Here is a 14,347-nt window from a genome sequence, read left to right as displayed (position 1 = left end):
TATGTGTATAAATGTAACGTTTGGTGTTCTTACACTTTTTTTCTTTCTTTTTTCTGGAGGTTTGGGGGGGGGGGGGGAGTTAGTTTTATATATTTCCACATTCTATGCCATTTCATAATTAAGAAGATAAGTAGTATAGATTACATCAAGATAGTGTGAGGGTTTAAATATGAATCTTGGCATATCTTCATTTGGTGTGTAAAATTACAGATCAAATCAAAGCATAGTATTACCTTTTTACATTTCTTTCCCTTTTAGGTGACATCATCGCTTTGGATAAACCCTATGGGCTGCCTGTACATGGTAAGAAAGCTTCTTTCTCTCCTGATGTACTGTACCATGAAGATAACAAGCCCCAATGTAACTTTGTTTGATGTGATAGTTTGATAAGTACATCCATTTTTGTTTGCTTTGGGTAAGAGATGAAACAAACAATGTAAATAGGCGTTATGCATTAAACCAGCCTCTTGTTTTTTTTTAAGTTTTTTTTTTTTAATGTATTTTTTTATAGTTCACATCAACATTTTGGAATGTAGAAATTCATAGTTATGTGGTGAAAAGAAAAGCATATATGCTATAATGTATATATGTAGTTGACTTCCCTTTGAGAAGGATGCAGAAATATAAAAGAAATAGAATGGTGAAAGTTTGAAATAAATCTGGCTTATGATAAGGGAGTTACAGATGTTTGAAATATGTGATCACTAAGTCCATGTGAATTCCAAATTGTCAAGTTGGTAAGTTGATTGTGACGTAGTCATGGGAAAACTCTCCCGTTTTTTGTTTTACAAAATATTCTATAATTGTTTTAGCCACTGCTTAGATTTCTCCTTTGTGAATTACATCCTATTTGTCATTATTATTGATCCTAGGTGGGCCTGGAATGAAACACAGCATAGATAGTCTCCTACCCCAGCTGGCTTGGACACTTAATAACAAAGGAGGTGGTAATACTGAAGAGCTTCATTTGATTCACAGGCTGGACAAGGAGACTACAGGTGTGATGCTGCTGGCTAGGAATGAGAGAACAGCTAGGGTACTCCATGAGATGTTCAGGAAGAGACAGATTATCAAACGATACTTGGTGAGGAGAACAAATAATAATCTAGTCTTCTAGAAGTTGAAGAATTGTGTCAAGATATATTTTTTTATTAGCCCCACCACACTAGTTTGGCCAGGAGGGATTAGACATCCCTGCATGGTCACTGACAGGTGGTTATCTCATCAAATAAGCTCTCAACATAAGAAAAAGAGGATCATGGGGAACCAATGGTCACCGATTAGGCATTGCTTGCTATATAGAGGGGGCAAGTAGCTATAAGTAGTGCAGTGGGGCTTTAAGGTCTTATTTCAAGGAATTTTTATTAGCAATTTAAAGCAAAGTTTTCAACATCTTCCATATGTACAACAAGACTGTTGCCTTCTGCCCTTATCCACTCTTTTGCCTCGTCTGTTCCCTAGGCTTTATGTTTAAAAAATGAAGAACAGAGATAACAGTACTTTGTATGAACCCACATCTCTGTGATCAAGAATCTTGTTTTATACAAGATGTTGCTCTCCATATACATGAACAACAAGGAGTCCCGTCACAGAAGCTTTCTGATCTGTTGTAACTTCTTATGATCATTATAAATATTAAACTAAAAATGACTTGGTAAAATTGCCTCAGATTTTGAAATGAAATCCTGGATTTAGCTTATACTGCAATCATAATTATAAACCTTTAGGTCAGTCAGGAACCCCATGACTTTAACAAGCCGATCCCCTGTCTGATTATCAAGATATTTATGACTGGAAATCGAACTTTAAAAATTTGTTTTCCTAACAGTTTTCATGACACTGCAGTCTACTGGGGAAAATGAGAATGGTAAAACCGGTCACTCAAAGAGTTTTGCTGTTTTTAAGCACTTCATGATCATTTTGAAACGCAATTTTGTTTAGGGCTTCAATATTACACCATATCACAGACACTGATAACACGTGGGGCCATGCAACTCAGATTTAACATTGTTAAACAATGCCTTTAAGGAATGATTGCAACTTTTTATGATCAATTTCATATTTTCCCTGAAAGTCATGTCTAATCCTCTCCCATTTGGTTTCAGGTCATCACTGTTGGTATACCCAGTCCCAAGGAAGGGATCCTGGACATGCCTATGATAGAGAAAGAGATCGACGGCAAACACAGGATGGTCATCAAACCAGACATGGCTGATCTGTATCCTGATACCATCGGGATGAGATCCGGGAGGAAGAGCAGGGATAGTAAAGAGGCAATCACCAGGTACAAGGTGCTGAGTGAACGTGGTAACTGTGCCCTAGTCCAACTGGAGCCCGAGACAGGTAAGAATCTAGGAACAAAATCACAATAAATGTTTACAAAGGTCAACAGGAAGGCCAGTTTTCAGGTAATAGCCTGAATTCAGGCCCTGGCGAGTTATTTTCAGACCATAGTTTAGGCTTTTTTTGGTACAAAATAGCTCATTCTAGGTGATTTTCAGGCCCTCTGATCAATTCTAACTCGCATCCCTGGGTCAAACTCATCATCCAAACTGCTGCCAGACTGTCTACAGGTCATACAGATAGCAAGATCACAAATATTAGGTGCAGTGTTTCTAAAAAAAAAGTCAAATTCATAGATTATTCAGCCTGTTTCTCACTGTTTACTCCGTGTCTGTTTGATAACTTCCACTAACCCCAAGCCTAACTCCAGCCCTACATGTATATCTTTGATGAAATAAACCTAGAGTAAATGTCACTGAAGCAAAACAAAATTGAGTGCTAGACTGGAATAAAGATAACAGTTATTTTCTCTTTCTATATATACTGACAGTTTGAGTAATTCTGGCCTTCACTGATATCCATGTGCTCTTAATTTTCAGGAGTCAAGCATCAAATCAGAGTTCACCTTGCCCAAGGGTTAGGTTGCCCTATCCTTGGTGATCACAAGTATTCCCATCATGACAGACTAGCCCCTCAGGTAAGGCTTGTTGCATTTTCTGTTGAGAGCCAAGAGAGCAGTAACTCAAATACTTTACATACATGTAAAGCCTTTCTGGCTTTCAGTGAGATTTCAATCATATGTATGGTATAGCATTTTTTATGCGTCCGTTCAGCCGAAGGCATTATGTTTTCAGGTTGTCCGTACGTCCCATTCTCGTGATTGCGTTATCTCAAGAACCGATTGATGAATTACAATTGGTTTGTAGAATGGCTCTATGACAGAGGCATCATAAGGTCCATCTATAATTAAGAGCTGCAGTAGGGTGTATCTATGGAATAAACTTGATATTGCCTTTTCCCTAGAGATAAACGATGATAAAGATTGAAAAGCTTGTTTAATAGTTTGTAGTTACAAACCCTTCACAGTAATAACATGTAAGAGTGTCTAAACCATCAGACTATGCAGACTGCATGGTCTCCTGTACTCCAGCTAGGCCCAACACTTTATGAAACTGTGTTAGTGTCAAAAGAAAGTCTGTGCCTGCAGCCTAATGTTTTATTGACAAGCATTCATTGATTTGCCGTTTTATTATTCTTTTTTTTTTCTATTCAGAAACTGACGGCTGGTATACTACACTCTCTGGGTATCACCCAACCCAAAGCTAGGACCGTTCCAATGCACCTCCATGCTAGACAGCTTGTCATACCGGAGACCTTTGATCAACAGAACTACTTCATATCAACCAAGGTGCCATGGTTCTTCAGTGACAATATGAAGAAATTAAAACTCAAGTACGATCCATAAAAGATGGAAATATCTGCAGAATGTTCTCTCATCGATTTGATTTTCCTGGGGGGTGTTTCAAAAAGATCTTAAGTCGAACTGAACTCTTAGTTGTACTTTAAAATTATGGAGAGCCATTTGTAGCCTTAAGATAGATATATTTAAAAGCAAAAATTCAACTATTTTAGACTTTTCATGAATTCCACATTTCCACATCAAGAACATGAAATCTCTTATTTTTAATCAACATTTTATGCATTTTAAAATAACTTTTACAAAATATTTTCAAAGATGCTAATGGCTTTCCATAATTGTTAAGTCCAACTTTGAGTTAAGTTTGACTTAGGATCTTTGTGAAACACCCCCCTGGACATATTCAGCTTATAAAATCAAATTGAATAGTGATTCATGGATATGAATACATTTATAACAAAGACAGGGATGCTCCATTTTACAGAATGCTCTAATGTTGATTATATTTCCTGAACATTGTCACCGCTGCATTGCTGAAGCTGAAATCACACTATTTTCATAGACCATGTCATCGTCGTCATTGCCCTACGAGCCATGACCGACCCTTCGTGACCCTATTGATGATGACGTTCCAGCCTCTTCTATCCTGGGCATAGCGATTAGCTGTGCAGATGTTCATGCCATTAATCTCTTTTATTCCGTTGGCCCATCAAACTTTTGACCATGTAATCACAGAAATTTAATTTCATGTAGAATGTTGTCATGTTCATTTTCCTTTTGTAACTACTGCACACTAAAATTGAGAATAAGTTTTGTTTCATGAATTGATCAGTCATTGATCACCGTTACGGTACCACCTTATTACACACACACACATCAAAATGTATTTGGAAAAGAATTGTGAGACAAACTCTAGCACTTCTTAATGGAAGCATCACTCAATGATATTATATGACAATATTTACTTTCAAAACGTGTTTTCCATTTTGTATTATAAGAAGCACAGTCAAAGACATGACAGTACCATATGAAATATGAGTGGTTCGAGTCACTTTGGGCATTGAGAGAGTTTATTAGAATTACAACGAAGGTTATATCATTTCTTTAACAATATAGAGCCATTGAAACTGATGCTTGTTTTCCATCAATTAATATATACATGTCTACCATGAAATATATTTTAGCAAAACTGAAAGTTGAACGTGTCTCTTTAAATTGATGTATTGTTAAATTTAAATTAAAAATGGAATGGAATGCATTATCACCTCAATGGAAACAGAAATGCATGATGTATTATCAGATCAGCGGTTTATAAACTTTTAGCTGCAATATTTTTATCATTAGTTTCACTTGTGATTGTCTGATATTCCAAGGTCCTCTCTGATATCAGTAAATAACAAGATTTTTCTTGGTTTGAAGGTATAGACCATTTCTGGTCATGTGATTGCATTGTGAAAGAAACATGGAATCGATCAGAAAAAGTTGATCATCTAGCATATAAGTATTAGCAGTACTGCAAGGTTCTGGAATCATCAATATGATAAGAAATTTGGCCCAGTTTTGGTAAAGTTAAGAGCTTTGTACACAGAAAGATGTATATGGGACTACCCTATATCTATCCAGTCCAGATAGATATAATAATTTACCAAATATATCAATTAGTAGGCGGTTTCCGGCAAAATATTTATCATCACGTATTAGTTAAAACATATTCTTTCACATGATTGGTAATAAGAGCTTCCATTTCATTTTTTTTAAATGGAGGTGTTTCCAAAACTGGTCTTTACCTTAAACTCTAATAAAAAAATCACACAAATACCATACTTGCAATATTTTACCTCATAAAAGATTCAAATTTATTAAAATGTGTTTACATAATGACAAACAACACAAAATAAAAAATTCTGGAATAAAATTCAAGTATTACTATAAACACTATTCTGTAGTACGGCCTGCAATACCAATTTTCTGTTTTTCCCTTGTACACGTGTATGGATAATTTGAATTGTCAAAGATTCTGGTCATGCGATTGCACTGTGAAAGTAACTGTGGAAACGATTGATCATAGCAAATATTGGTGTACGCTGTCTGCATACATGTATGTACGTGCAAGTGCAATTTTTAAATGCTTACAAAATCCAAACGTGAAGTTTGAACGAAAGTAACTGAACACTGATCAGGCTATTATCTTTAGCCTCAAAATATGAGAAATTTAAAGGAAAGAACTAATAGACAATGAGAAAGAGAGAGAAATACATTAAGGGAATGTATGAAAAACAGAGAGGCAAGGTCTGTGCTTGAGAAGTTCATATCCATGAAAAAAATATTTAAAAAATTAAAAAGTGATTGCATCCAATCATCCCTATCATGCAGGCACATGCACATTTTCAATGCTTATGTAATTCATCAAAAAATGGAGATGATGTTATATCCACCTTTCCTTCACTCTTCTTATTGCCACACTTTCTTCCATTTAATCTGTATTATTGGTCTTTCCCTTCAATAAAGCATACTAGAACATGCGATACGGTAGGCTGAACAGACTCTACGTTGATTAGACACGATATGGACCATGGACAAAGAACAAGTTTGAGTTATGATGACGGGCATATTGTAAAACCAGTAACTATCTCAGCGTGAAACTTACAAATCAGTTAACATTACAATGGTCATTTAAGCAGCATGTGAATTTCACGAATCCCAATTATTTAGTGTTAAAATATAATTTTTGCCACCACTTGCAAAACCAACAAATGCTTTTTTTTTCTTTTTGATACAAATCATTTTTTTTTATCAATCATAAAAGTAACAGTTTGCTCAGTACAACTACCGGTACAAACTATAAACTTAATTTTGGCAAAACTAGTAAGAGATTTTTTGACACTTGACAAGATATAAATAAGCATTTTGAGTTGAAGGGTTATTGTTCCTGATCTAATAACAGGTTTACAGACATTTGACAAAACTTTCAAGCTTTTATTCAATGTCGTAAAAAACAAATTCCTTGGTGAAAAAAGCAGAACCTAAACGTACATTAATTATTTTCAGACAACCACAAACACTATAATATGTTTATTCTATGAAAGCATTACGATATCTGGCAAATATAGTATATGAAATGAAGATTTAATAATCTATAATCTAAATAGAAATTTCTCATTAACACTGAAAGACTACATTATTAGAAAGTATATCCAAATCTCTTTTTCAACATTGCACAATAAATAAAGAGAAAAAATCTATAAAAATTCAGCTGTTTTGATGATGCATGCACACGTCTTTGAAAGAACCCAAATAAAAGCCCTTGAAAAGACAAACATTTGTGTTAAAATTTGGCAAAATTTGGCCCTTTGGAAACAAGTGCATATCACATCTCTTTAACAGTTAAGAGTTCCAACAAAAAATGTTGGTACAAATTATTGCCTTTAAAAAGCTTATACAGTAAACATCATCTGAAAATGCAGATCCATATAGTTCAAAAGAGAGCTGTAAAAATTTGGCAAATACATGACACACGAGGCGAGCATTCATTGACGTTAAATGAGAAGAAGCTGGCCATTTCTTTTGAATATCAATATGTTGGTATTCAGATTTCAGTTTTGATATTGCTTCAAAATTCTTACAAATTGATTCTACTAATTTGGCAAGTAACAGTGGTTTATAGGTAGGCCACATTTTCATATTTTAAAGGAAACAACAAATAAACAATTGACGTATTACTGTTAATCATTGACAGATTGAGGAATGTGATAACTTGACACTGCAACAGCAATTCTGAAATTGGGCTTACTATATCATACTCCATGAATAAAACTTCAACAATTTCATATTTGTCTTCTCTATACACTTCCCTCAAAATTTTCAAACAATTTTTTTGCTGAACGCTTGACGAAAATAGCTAGATCCAATAAATTCTCCAGTACAGCAGGCAAGGAGTCCTGCAAACTACTGACAAATTGCATCATTTCATTTTGAAATGACATATGATTCATTTATATTAAAGATTTGCTCAGAAGACAAATAAGAAAGAAGAACAAATATTTATTTTTCAAACAAATAAAATGTATTATTAAATCGTTCAAGTTATTAGGTGGATAAAGAACCCACAAATATAATTTAGTAAACATTGATAATTCCACTGATTTCCAATCGAGTTGGAAGTAGTACTTGGGTGTTCAAGATGATTAATTAATCTTAAACCACATGAGTGTTTGTAGAAAAGCTTAAAACAACATTTTCTGTAAAAATCTTAGCATACATATTTGTACAATAATGGTATAAAAATAAATAACCTACATTAATCTCTAATAATAACCCTGTTCATTACTAAGATTATGCACCAAATACTGGAATTTATGTATATTTTTCTCATACCATGAGCGGAAAGACCCTTTTTAAGAACAATTAATCCTTAAATCTTACATATTTCATCCTACTCTGACAACATTTTCTAATATATTGAAGATGAAAAAAAAATTCAGAAGAAATCTTTCTTGTGACTACGGTGCTTTCCACCTATGGCACTGTCCACATGCATACATATCATTTGATAATGCAGCAATGATACAGGGTATGTTTACAGGGTACGATAAATGAAATAAATAAAATGAAATTGTATACACCGTGCCCCTTCTTGCAGATATTGGAAGTATAGAAGAAAATGACTATATTCATATTAGAAGGCAGCAGCAGCAGCAAGAAAAGGCCGGATGATAAACAATGATCAGGGAACTTGTTTAAATGTCATCCACCTGTATACAGGGATTTATCATTCTTGTCCTTTCGAGTTTTTGATTCCAGACTGGTAACCGTTCCCTTCTCATGCCTGGGCTGGGTGCTCGTTCAGGTTTTAGGTGGTGGATCTTCAGTGGGTGATATATGATAACTCTCCAGGTCTTTGGCACGGGGTGAAAGTCTCTCAAAGTGAAGAGAAAAGGAGGACAATCTCTGGTCCAGTTCATCGAACGAAGGCCTGAACAACACAAAAGAAATAAAGGAACAATTAACCATTTTCCCTTCTATTGGTGATGTCGCCATTAAGTTTGCGATTTCTACTAAAAATGTCATACCTGTCACCGTCAATGTTTCACATGGTACAATACACATAAAGCCATACAAATGTAAGTCACAACAATAAGGAAGTATGAGAAAAAGTGTCTTTTTTCACTTGGTGTCTGAGAATGACATTATAAAGTTCCATTACAGAGTCTTTTTTAAGGACTGCATCTTTAGAATTAAAAAAAAAATTGAAATATGGACTGCTGTACATGTCGGTATATTGATTATAATGTATTTCAAGTATCATATCATATATAACATTGACACTTCAAGAGCTCGCTCTCCAGTGTACTTTTATAACCAAATTCATGAAAAACTAACCCTTATTTATCATTACAAAACAAAGATAAATATATGAGGTTTCAAATACAATATGCTCGTACCTTTCATCAGAGTCCATCCTGACGCACATGAGCATGATCTGATGGAATGTCTTGGGACAGGTATCACAACATTGCGCCATGAAAGGCACTTCATCTAGTCCAAAGTCCCCGCTCCGTGGCAAATCATCCGGGCAGGCACTCACTCTCCCAATCAACTCACACATGACAATGCCGAATGAAAAGACATCTACACGCTCATTGTAGTCTTTACCTGTGGGGGATAACCATAGACATATATCAACTCCTAGATTGAACACTAAATTAGCTCACACATGACAATGCCAAGACATCTACCCTCTCATTGTAGTCTTTACCTGTGGGGGATAACCATATATACCATAGACATATCAACTGCTGGATTGAACATCCTATAACCTTACAAACACACCTGCATCTTATAACAAACAAACCAGTGACCTGTTTCACAAAGCCTCTTTTTCAATGATAAATGACAAAAATCAGTGACATACCTACTGATAATCAATCAGGAGCAAGGATTTCACAAAAACTGTCCTTTATCACTGATGACAAGTTTTGTGAAATGGGGCCCAGTAAGAGTGTGTAGGAGGCAACGATTCTCAAAGCTATATTTTTACCAATCATTGCCTATTGCCATTTAATTTATGCAAACAAAGTATTACGTCTTATCTGAAGAAATTGTTTAATTGCAGTAACTTTTAAAAATCTGAGGGGGGGGGGGGGGATGTCCCCTCCACAAAATCTACAAAAATGCAGTTAATGATACGAGACTAAGATTAACAGGCTTATGGCTACATATGTTCATGTATATTGTTTTGCAGATATGCTTGCAAGCTGAAGATATGAACATGTGAACGCAAAAAACACAATTAAAAAAAAAGTTACTGCAGGAGAGAAGAATTCTGAATGAATCGTACCTTTCAGCATCTCAGGAGCCATCCAGAATGCTGTGCCGACCATGGTATAGCGCTTCTTACGACCGGCTGGTTTGTGTTTATCCCTACCCGGACCAAAGGAGTTTGGACATCGACTGTCATTCTCATCAATGAATACCCTGGCAAGACCAAAATCTGCTACGACGACAGAGCCATCCTGAAAAAGACAAGAGGCAGCAATGATGGATGATCAACGTCTCAAGAAGAAATCTAAAATAATTTTATTTACAACTTATTGTCATTATTTTAGCGCTTAGAGACTCCAGTGGTAAGCACTTTATAAGTAACGTTTTTATTATTATTTATTGTTATTGTCACATTGCTGATAGGAAAAGAGAAGAGCCATGTCATATAAGAAAGTGATCAATTCAATACATTCAAATGAAATTTATCTCCACTGAAACAGTAAAACAAAAAATATAACAAAGGTAAACATATAGCAGGGATGCCAGTTTTCAGGCAAAAGCCTGAATTCAGGCCCTGCTGATTTATTTTCAGGCCATAGTTTAGGCTTTTTTGTGTACAAAATAGCTCATTCTAGGTGATTTTGAGGCCCACTGATCAATTCTAACTGGCATCCCTGATATAGATCAATATGTTCAAGCATAGCATTTTTAAAATATGTTGATAAAAAGAGTTCCTTTTATAATCTCAAATCCAGAAAGTAATTTGATTGCAGGGCCCTCAGGAGGAACAGAAGAAGTTCTAATAGGGCTATCGTTGGTCGTTAAGATCATATTATTATCTTGGTAACATAGAAAGATAATTAACACAGCAAATCAAATCTTGAAGATAATTACATAACAGACTAAACAGATAGTTAATGCTGCAAATCTAAGGGTTCTTATCCAATTATCATAATATACTTACATCCCTGACAAGGCAGTTGTTTGAGTTGAGATCTCTATGGATTATCCCCATCGAGTGAAGGTAGGACTATAAGAGAGAGAAAAAAAAGGTGTTGATGTATAAATAAAGGTTCAGAAATAAAGGGGTTATGGGAGAGATAAGATCTTTTAAAATTATGCCACAAAAATTGATGACATTCATAACTTCATGCAGATAAATTATTGACTACCGGGTAATACCTTTCCTCCTTCCTAGGTAATCAATAGGAGAGAATAGGTATTTACAGTATATAATACCAAATGTCCAGATTTATGCATTGGTGTTTAATCATTACAGTATTAGTTTTTATTTCTGACACATCTATAGGCCTAGATTTAACACCAAAAACAAAAGAATAAAACTTACCATTCCTGAAGCAATGTCTCTTGCAGCATTTATTCTTTGCAGCCATGGAAACGGTTTATCCTGTACATCAAAGACAAGAAAATTATATATGATTTAAAAGTTCCTGTAGTACTCAGATTGAAATGAAAGTGACTGTCATTAATCAAAATGAAATGTACAAGTGGAGGGGTCAGTGACACAAAGACGAAACTCCATTTTGGCCATTTTGAGAAAAAGTGGTTTATGTGTCACTAAGCATTGACTTCATTGGGGTGTTGGATGGAGTTAAGTCTGTTTTTCTTGGAAAGCCCACATTTTTCTGAACATTTCGATATCTAATACTCATTTTGGCAAAATATGGAGTTACGTCTTTGTGTCACTGAACCCTCAAAGTTTCAGTTGGAAAATACAGTATTTAAATCAAATTCATGACATTTATTGTCATCCTTTAACTGTACTAGAAGCACTACCACAAAGTTCCTCTAGCGCCATCTCAGGTCAGCTGTAGCAGTATGGTCATGCAGCTCCCTGTGCTGTAGGTTCTCGCATCGAGGCCTCTGTCTGAGAATCGAAATTGGATACTGGGTCACGCACTGTTGGCAAGTTCACCATGAGATGGCGCTGTGCAATTAGCAGTATGCTAGGGCAGAAAGTTCACCAGTTCAAATTCAAATTCAAATTCAAATGAGGTTTTATTTAAGACTTGTCAAAAATTCAAATGAGGTTTTATTCAAGACTTGTCAAAAAGTCCAAAGACTAAAAATGCAAGTTTACATCAAACATACAATCATACTAAAAAGCATATCATTTTAATAGTGAACTGTACAATGTACCCTTAAATAGGTATTTATTTAATTAATTTTTTTTTCTCCAGGTCTAAATAAGATAATGGTAATGAATAAGTACTTACAAGATCAGAGATAATATTCTCTAGTGTCCCTCCTCCAACAAACTCTAGGAAAGTAAACAGAGATTTCAAATAATCAAAATCATGATATAGAGGAAAATAATTGTTGACAACTACATGTGTAAGACAACAAACATGTTCAAAGGCTTCAAATAAGAAGGGAGAGAGGGGGTGAGAAAGAATGAGACAGAGAGAGAGAGAGGATAGAGCCAGAGAAGAGAGAGAAGAGAAGAAAAGAAGGACAGAGAGAGAGAGACAGACAGACAGAGAGAGAGAGAGAGGAGAGAGAAGAAAAGAAGGAAAGAGAGAGAAAGAGAGAGAGAGAGACGAAGAGAGATGTTGGTGGACGAAACAGTAAGTGTCTTTTGTTTATTTTTTAATTAATTGTAACAAAAATGATAAACTTTCTGATATGACAAAATGAAAGTCAGTATATTGTATAGTGTTCACAGTACTAGTATCCAAGATATATTCATCTACATTATCAAAAGGATATATAGGCTGAGGATTCTAATATTACTGAGGGTAGCTTGTATACCATAGACCCATATTTGATGTGTCTTGTTGCAAATAATTTAGATATGGCACAATGTTCTGCAACAGAAATGTACAAAGCATCCAGTGAATTTTGCTTTTTCTGCCCGTTTACATTTACAATATATATTTAACAATATTCTGGATGAAAGAAAAAAAAAACATCACTAAGAGGCAACACCAAACTACGATTAATCCAATGTAACTGGACTCACCAGTTACTAGGTTAAGTCTCTTGTCTCTGTAGAGTACACCGATGAACTTGAGAACATGGTAATGATCCAGACTCCGTAGGACCTTAACCTGAAGGAACCACAGACAGGAAGATAAACATGTTAATAATCAGGATGGTTAAAAAGAGATATTCAGGAAACCACAATGACCACTGACAACAATGGGTAGAATCCCTCTGTAAGACACATTGGAGCGGGCTGTCATGGGGAATTCAACACCAATTATCTAAAAAATGAAAGGGTATCCATCAAAATTGTCATAATTTTGGCAACTCCTACCAAAAATACCATAATTTCCAATTCAAAGATTAAATAATAGTACATTCAAATAAAAATACTGTATATCCAAAGTTATATCAGATGAAAGTTTACACAAAATGAAAGACTTTCTGTCAAAATTCTATTTGCTAACAGCTACCAAATATATAATGTATTCATTTCAAAGATGACACCAAATGAAAGTGATATAAAAAATGAAAGTACACATCCACTGATTTTGTCATTCTGAGAGGTTATATGTCGAAAGAGTCTGGTTTGAACTGCTACTTCATATTATATCATGTATATATTTAATAAGACACCAAAAAGAGTACAGTACATCAAAATGAAAGTAAGGCTATCAGTCAAGATATCCTGTTTGTTAGCTGGTGGTAATCAACTGAAAACAATACCAAGTGAGAGTATATCAAAATGAAAGTATAACAATGTAATCAGATAAAAGTTGATCCAAAATGAAAGTGCTAGTAATGTAACCCACCTCTTTTAGGAAGTCTCTCTGTGCAGAATCACTGTATCTTACCAGCTCCTTGATAACCATCACTTCTCCTGTATACCGATGAGTTACCTAGTCACAACAAAGTAAACAATCATTAGTAAACACCCAGTAGTATCGGTTGCAAATTGTTTTACAGTACAGTTACAATCAGATACAAATGATTAGAGATAACACCATTCTGGCACCTTAGTAACAGCCACATCCCCCACATAGTTGGGGAAATTTTAAGGACGTATACATATCAATGAGTAGTTATCCTAGGATGTACATGTCCTTGTCCGTTGGAAGAGTGGATATTTAGATTATGGATGTATGGTTACGGTTAGGATTGTGATAGGGTTTTAGGTTAGGTATACTTAGGGTGAGGTATAAGGTATAGTTCATAGCATGGTAGAAGGTAGTGATTTGATTAGTGTTAGGAAACTGACTATACCGGTAAAGCATTTTTTTAAGCACAGTAATTAATTTTTTACTTTTAGAGACTTGTTGCTCTCAGAGGGTAACTTCATAAGATTGAGTTGTAGAAAGAGGGGGGGGGGCATTTGGGTTGTGGCTTGTCAGGGAGACATCGTCCTTAACCAAACAATAATGTATTGACTAGATAATAAAG

General features: G+C 35.1%; 2 protein-coding genes across 7 annotated transcripts in view; one reads left to right on the top strand and one right to left on the bottom strand.

Annotated features, from left to right (window-relative positions):
- The window catches only part of LOC587839 (mitochondrial RNA pseudouridine synthase Rpusd4), a 6,857-nt gene extending 2,913 nt beyond the window's left edge, over positions 1–3,944 (top strand). For all 4 annotated transcript variants that reach the window (XM_003731324.3, XM_011677048.2, XM_787548.4 and 1 more), the window contains exons 4-8: positions 259–303; positions 873–1,084; positions 2,106–2,343; positions 2,883–2,980; positions 3,557–3,944. In XM_003731324.3, coding sequence (XP_003731372.1) covers positions 259–303; positions 873–1,084; positions 2,106–2,343; positions 2,883–2,980; positions 3,557–3,748 — 785 coding nt within the window. In that variant the 3' untranslated portion in view covers positions 3,749–3,944. The remainder of the gene's footprint in view (positions 1–258; positions 304–872; positions 1,085–2,105; positions 2,344–2,882; positions 2,981–3,556) is intronic.
- A 1,580-nt stretch (positions 3,945–5,524) lies between these two features.
- The window catches only part of LOC587817 (LIM domain kinase 1), a 44,999-nt gene continuing 36,176 nt past the window's right edge, over positions 5,525–14,347 (bottom strand). For all 3 annotated transcript variants that reach the window (XM_030992386.1, XM_030992387.1, XM_030992388.1), the window contains 8 exons: positions 13,720–13,806; positions 12,945–13,032; positions 12,199–12,242; positions 11,310–11,369; positions 10,926–10,991; positions 10,038–10,212; positions 9,142–9,352; positions 5,525–8,672 (listed from right to left, as the gene is read on the bottom strand). In XM_030992386.1, coding sequence (XP_030848246.1) covers positions 8,543–8,672; positions 9,142–9,352; positions 10,038–10,212; positions 10,926–10,991; positions 11,310–11,369; positions 12,199–12,242; positions 12,945–13,032; positions 13,720–13,806 — 861 coding nt within the window. In that variant the 3' untranslated portion in view covers positions 5,525–8,542. The remainder of the gene's footprint in view (positions 8,673–9,141; positions 9,353–10,037; positions 10,213–10,925; positions 10,992–11,309; positions 11,370–12,198; positions 12,243–12,944; positions 13,033–13,719; positions 13,807–14,347) is intronic.

The sequence above is a fragment of the Strongylocentrotus purpuratus genome, unplaced genomic scaffold (genome assembly GCF_000002235.5).
Source record: "Strongylocentrotus purpuratus isolate Spur 01 unplaced genomic scaffold, Spur_5.0 spur5_scaffold_2, whole genome shotgun sequence".
Taxonomy (NCBI): domain Eukaryota; kingdom Metazoa; phylum Echinodermata; class Echinoidea; order Camarodonta; family Strongylocentrotidae; genus Strongylocentrotus; species Strongylocentrotus purpuratus.
This window is presented reverse-complemented; position numbering and strand designations above follow the sequence as displayed.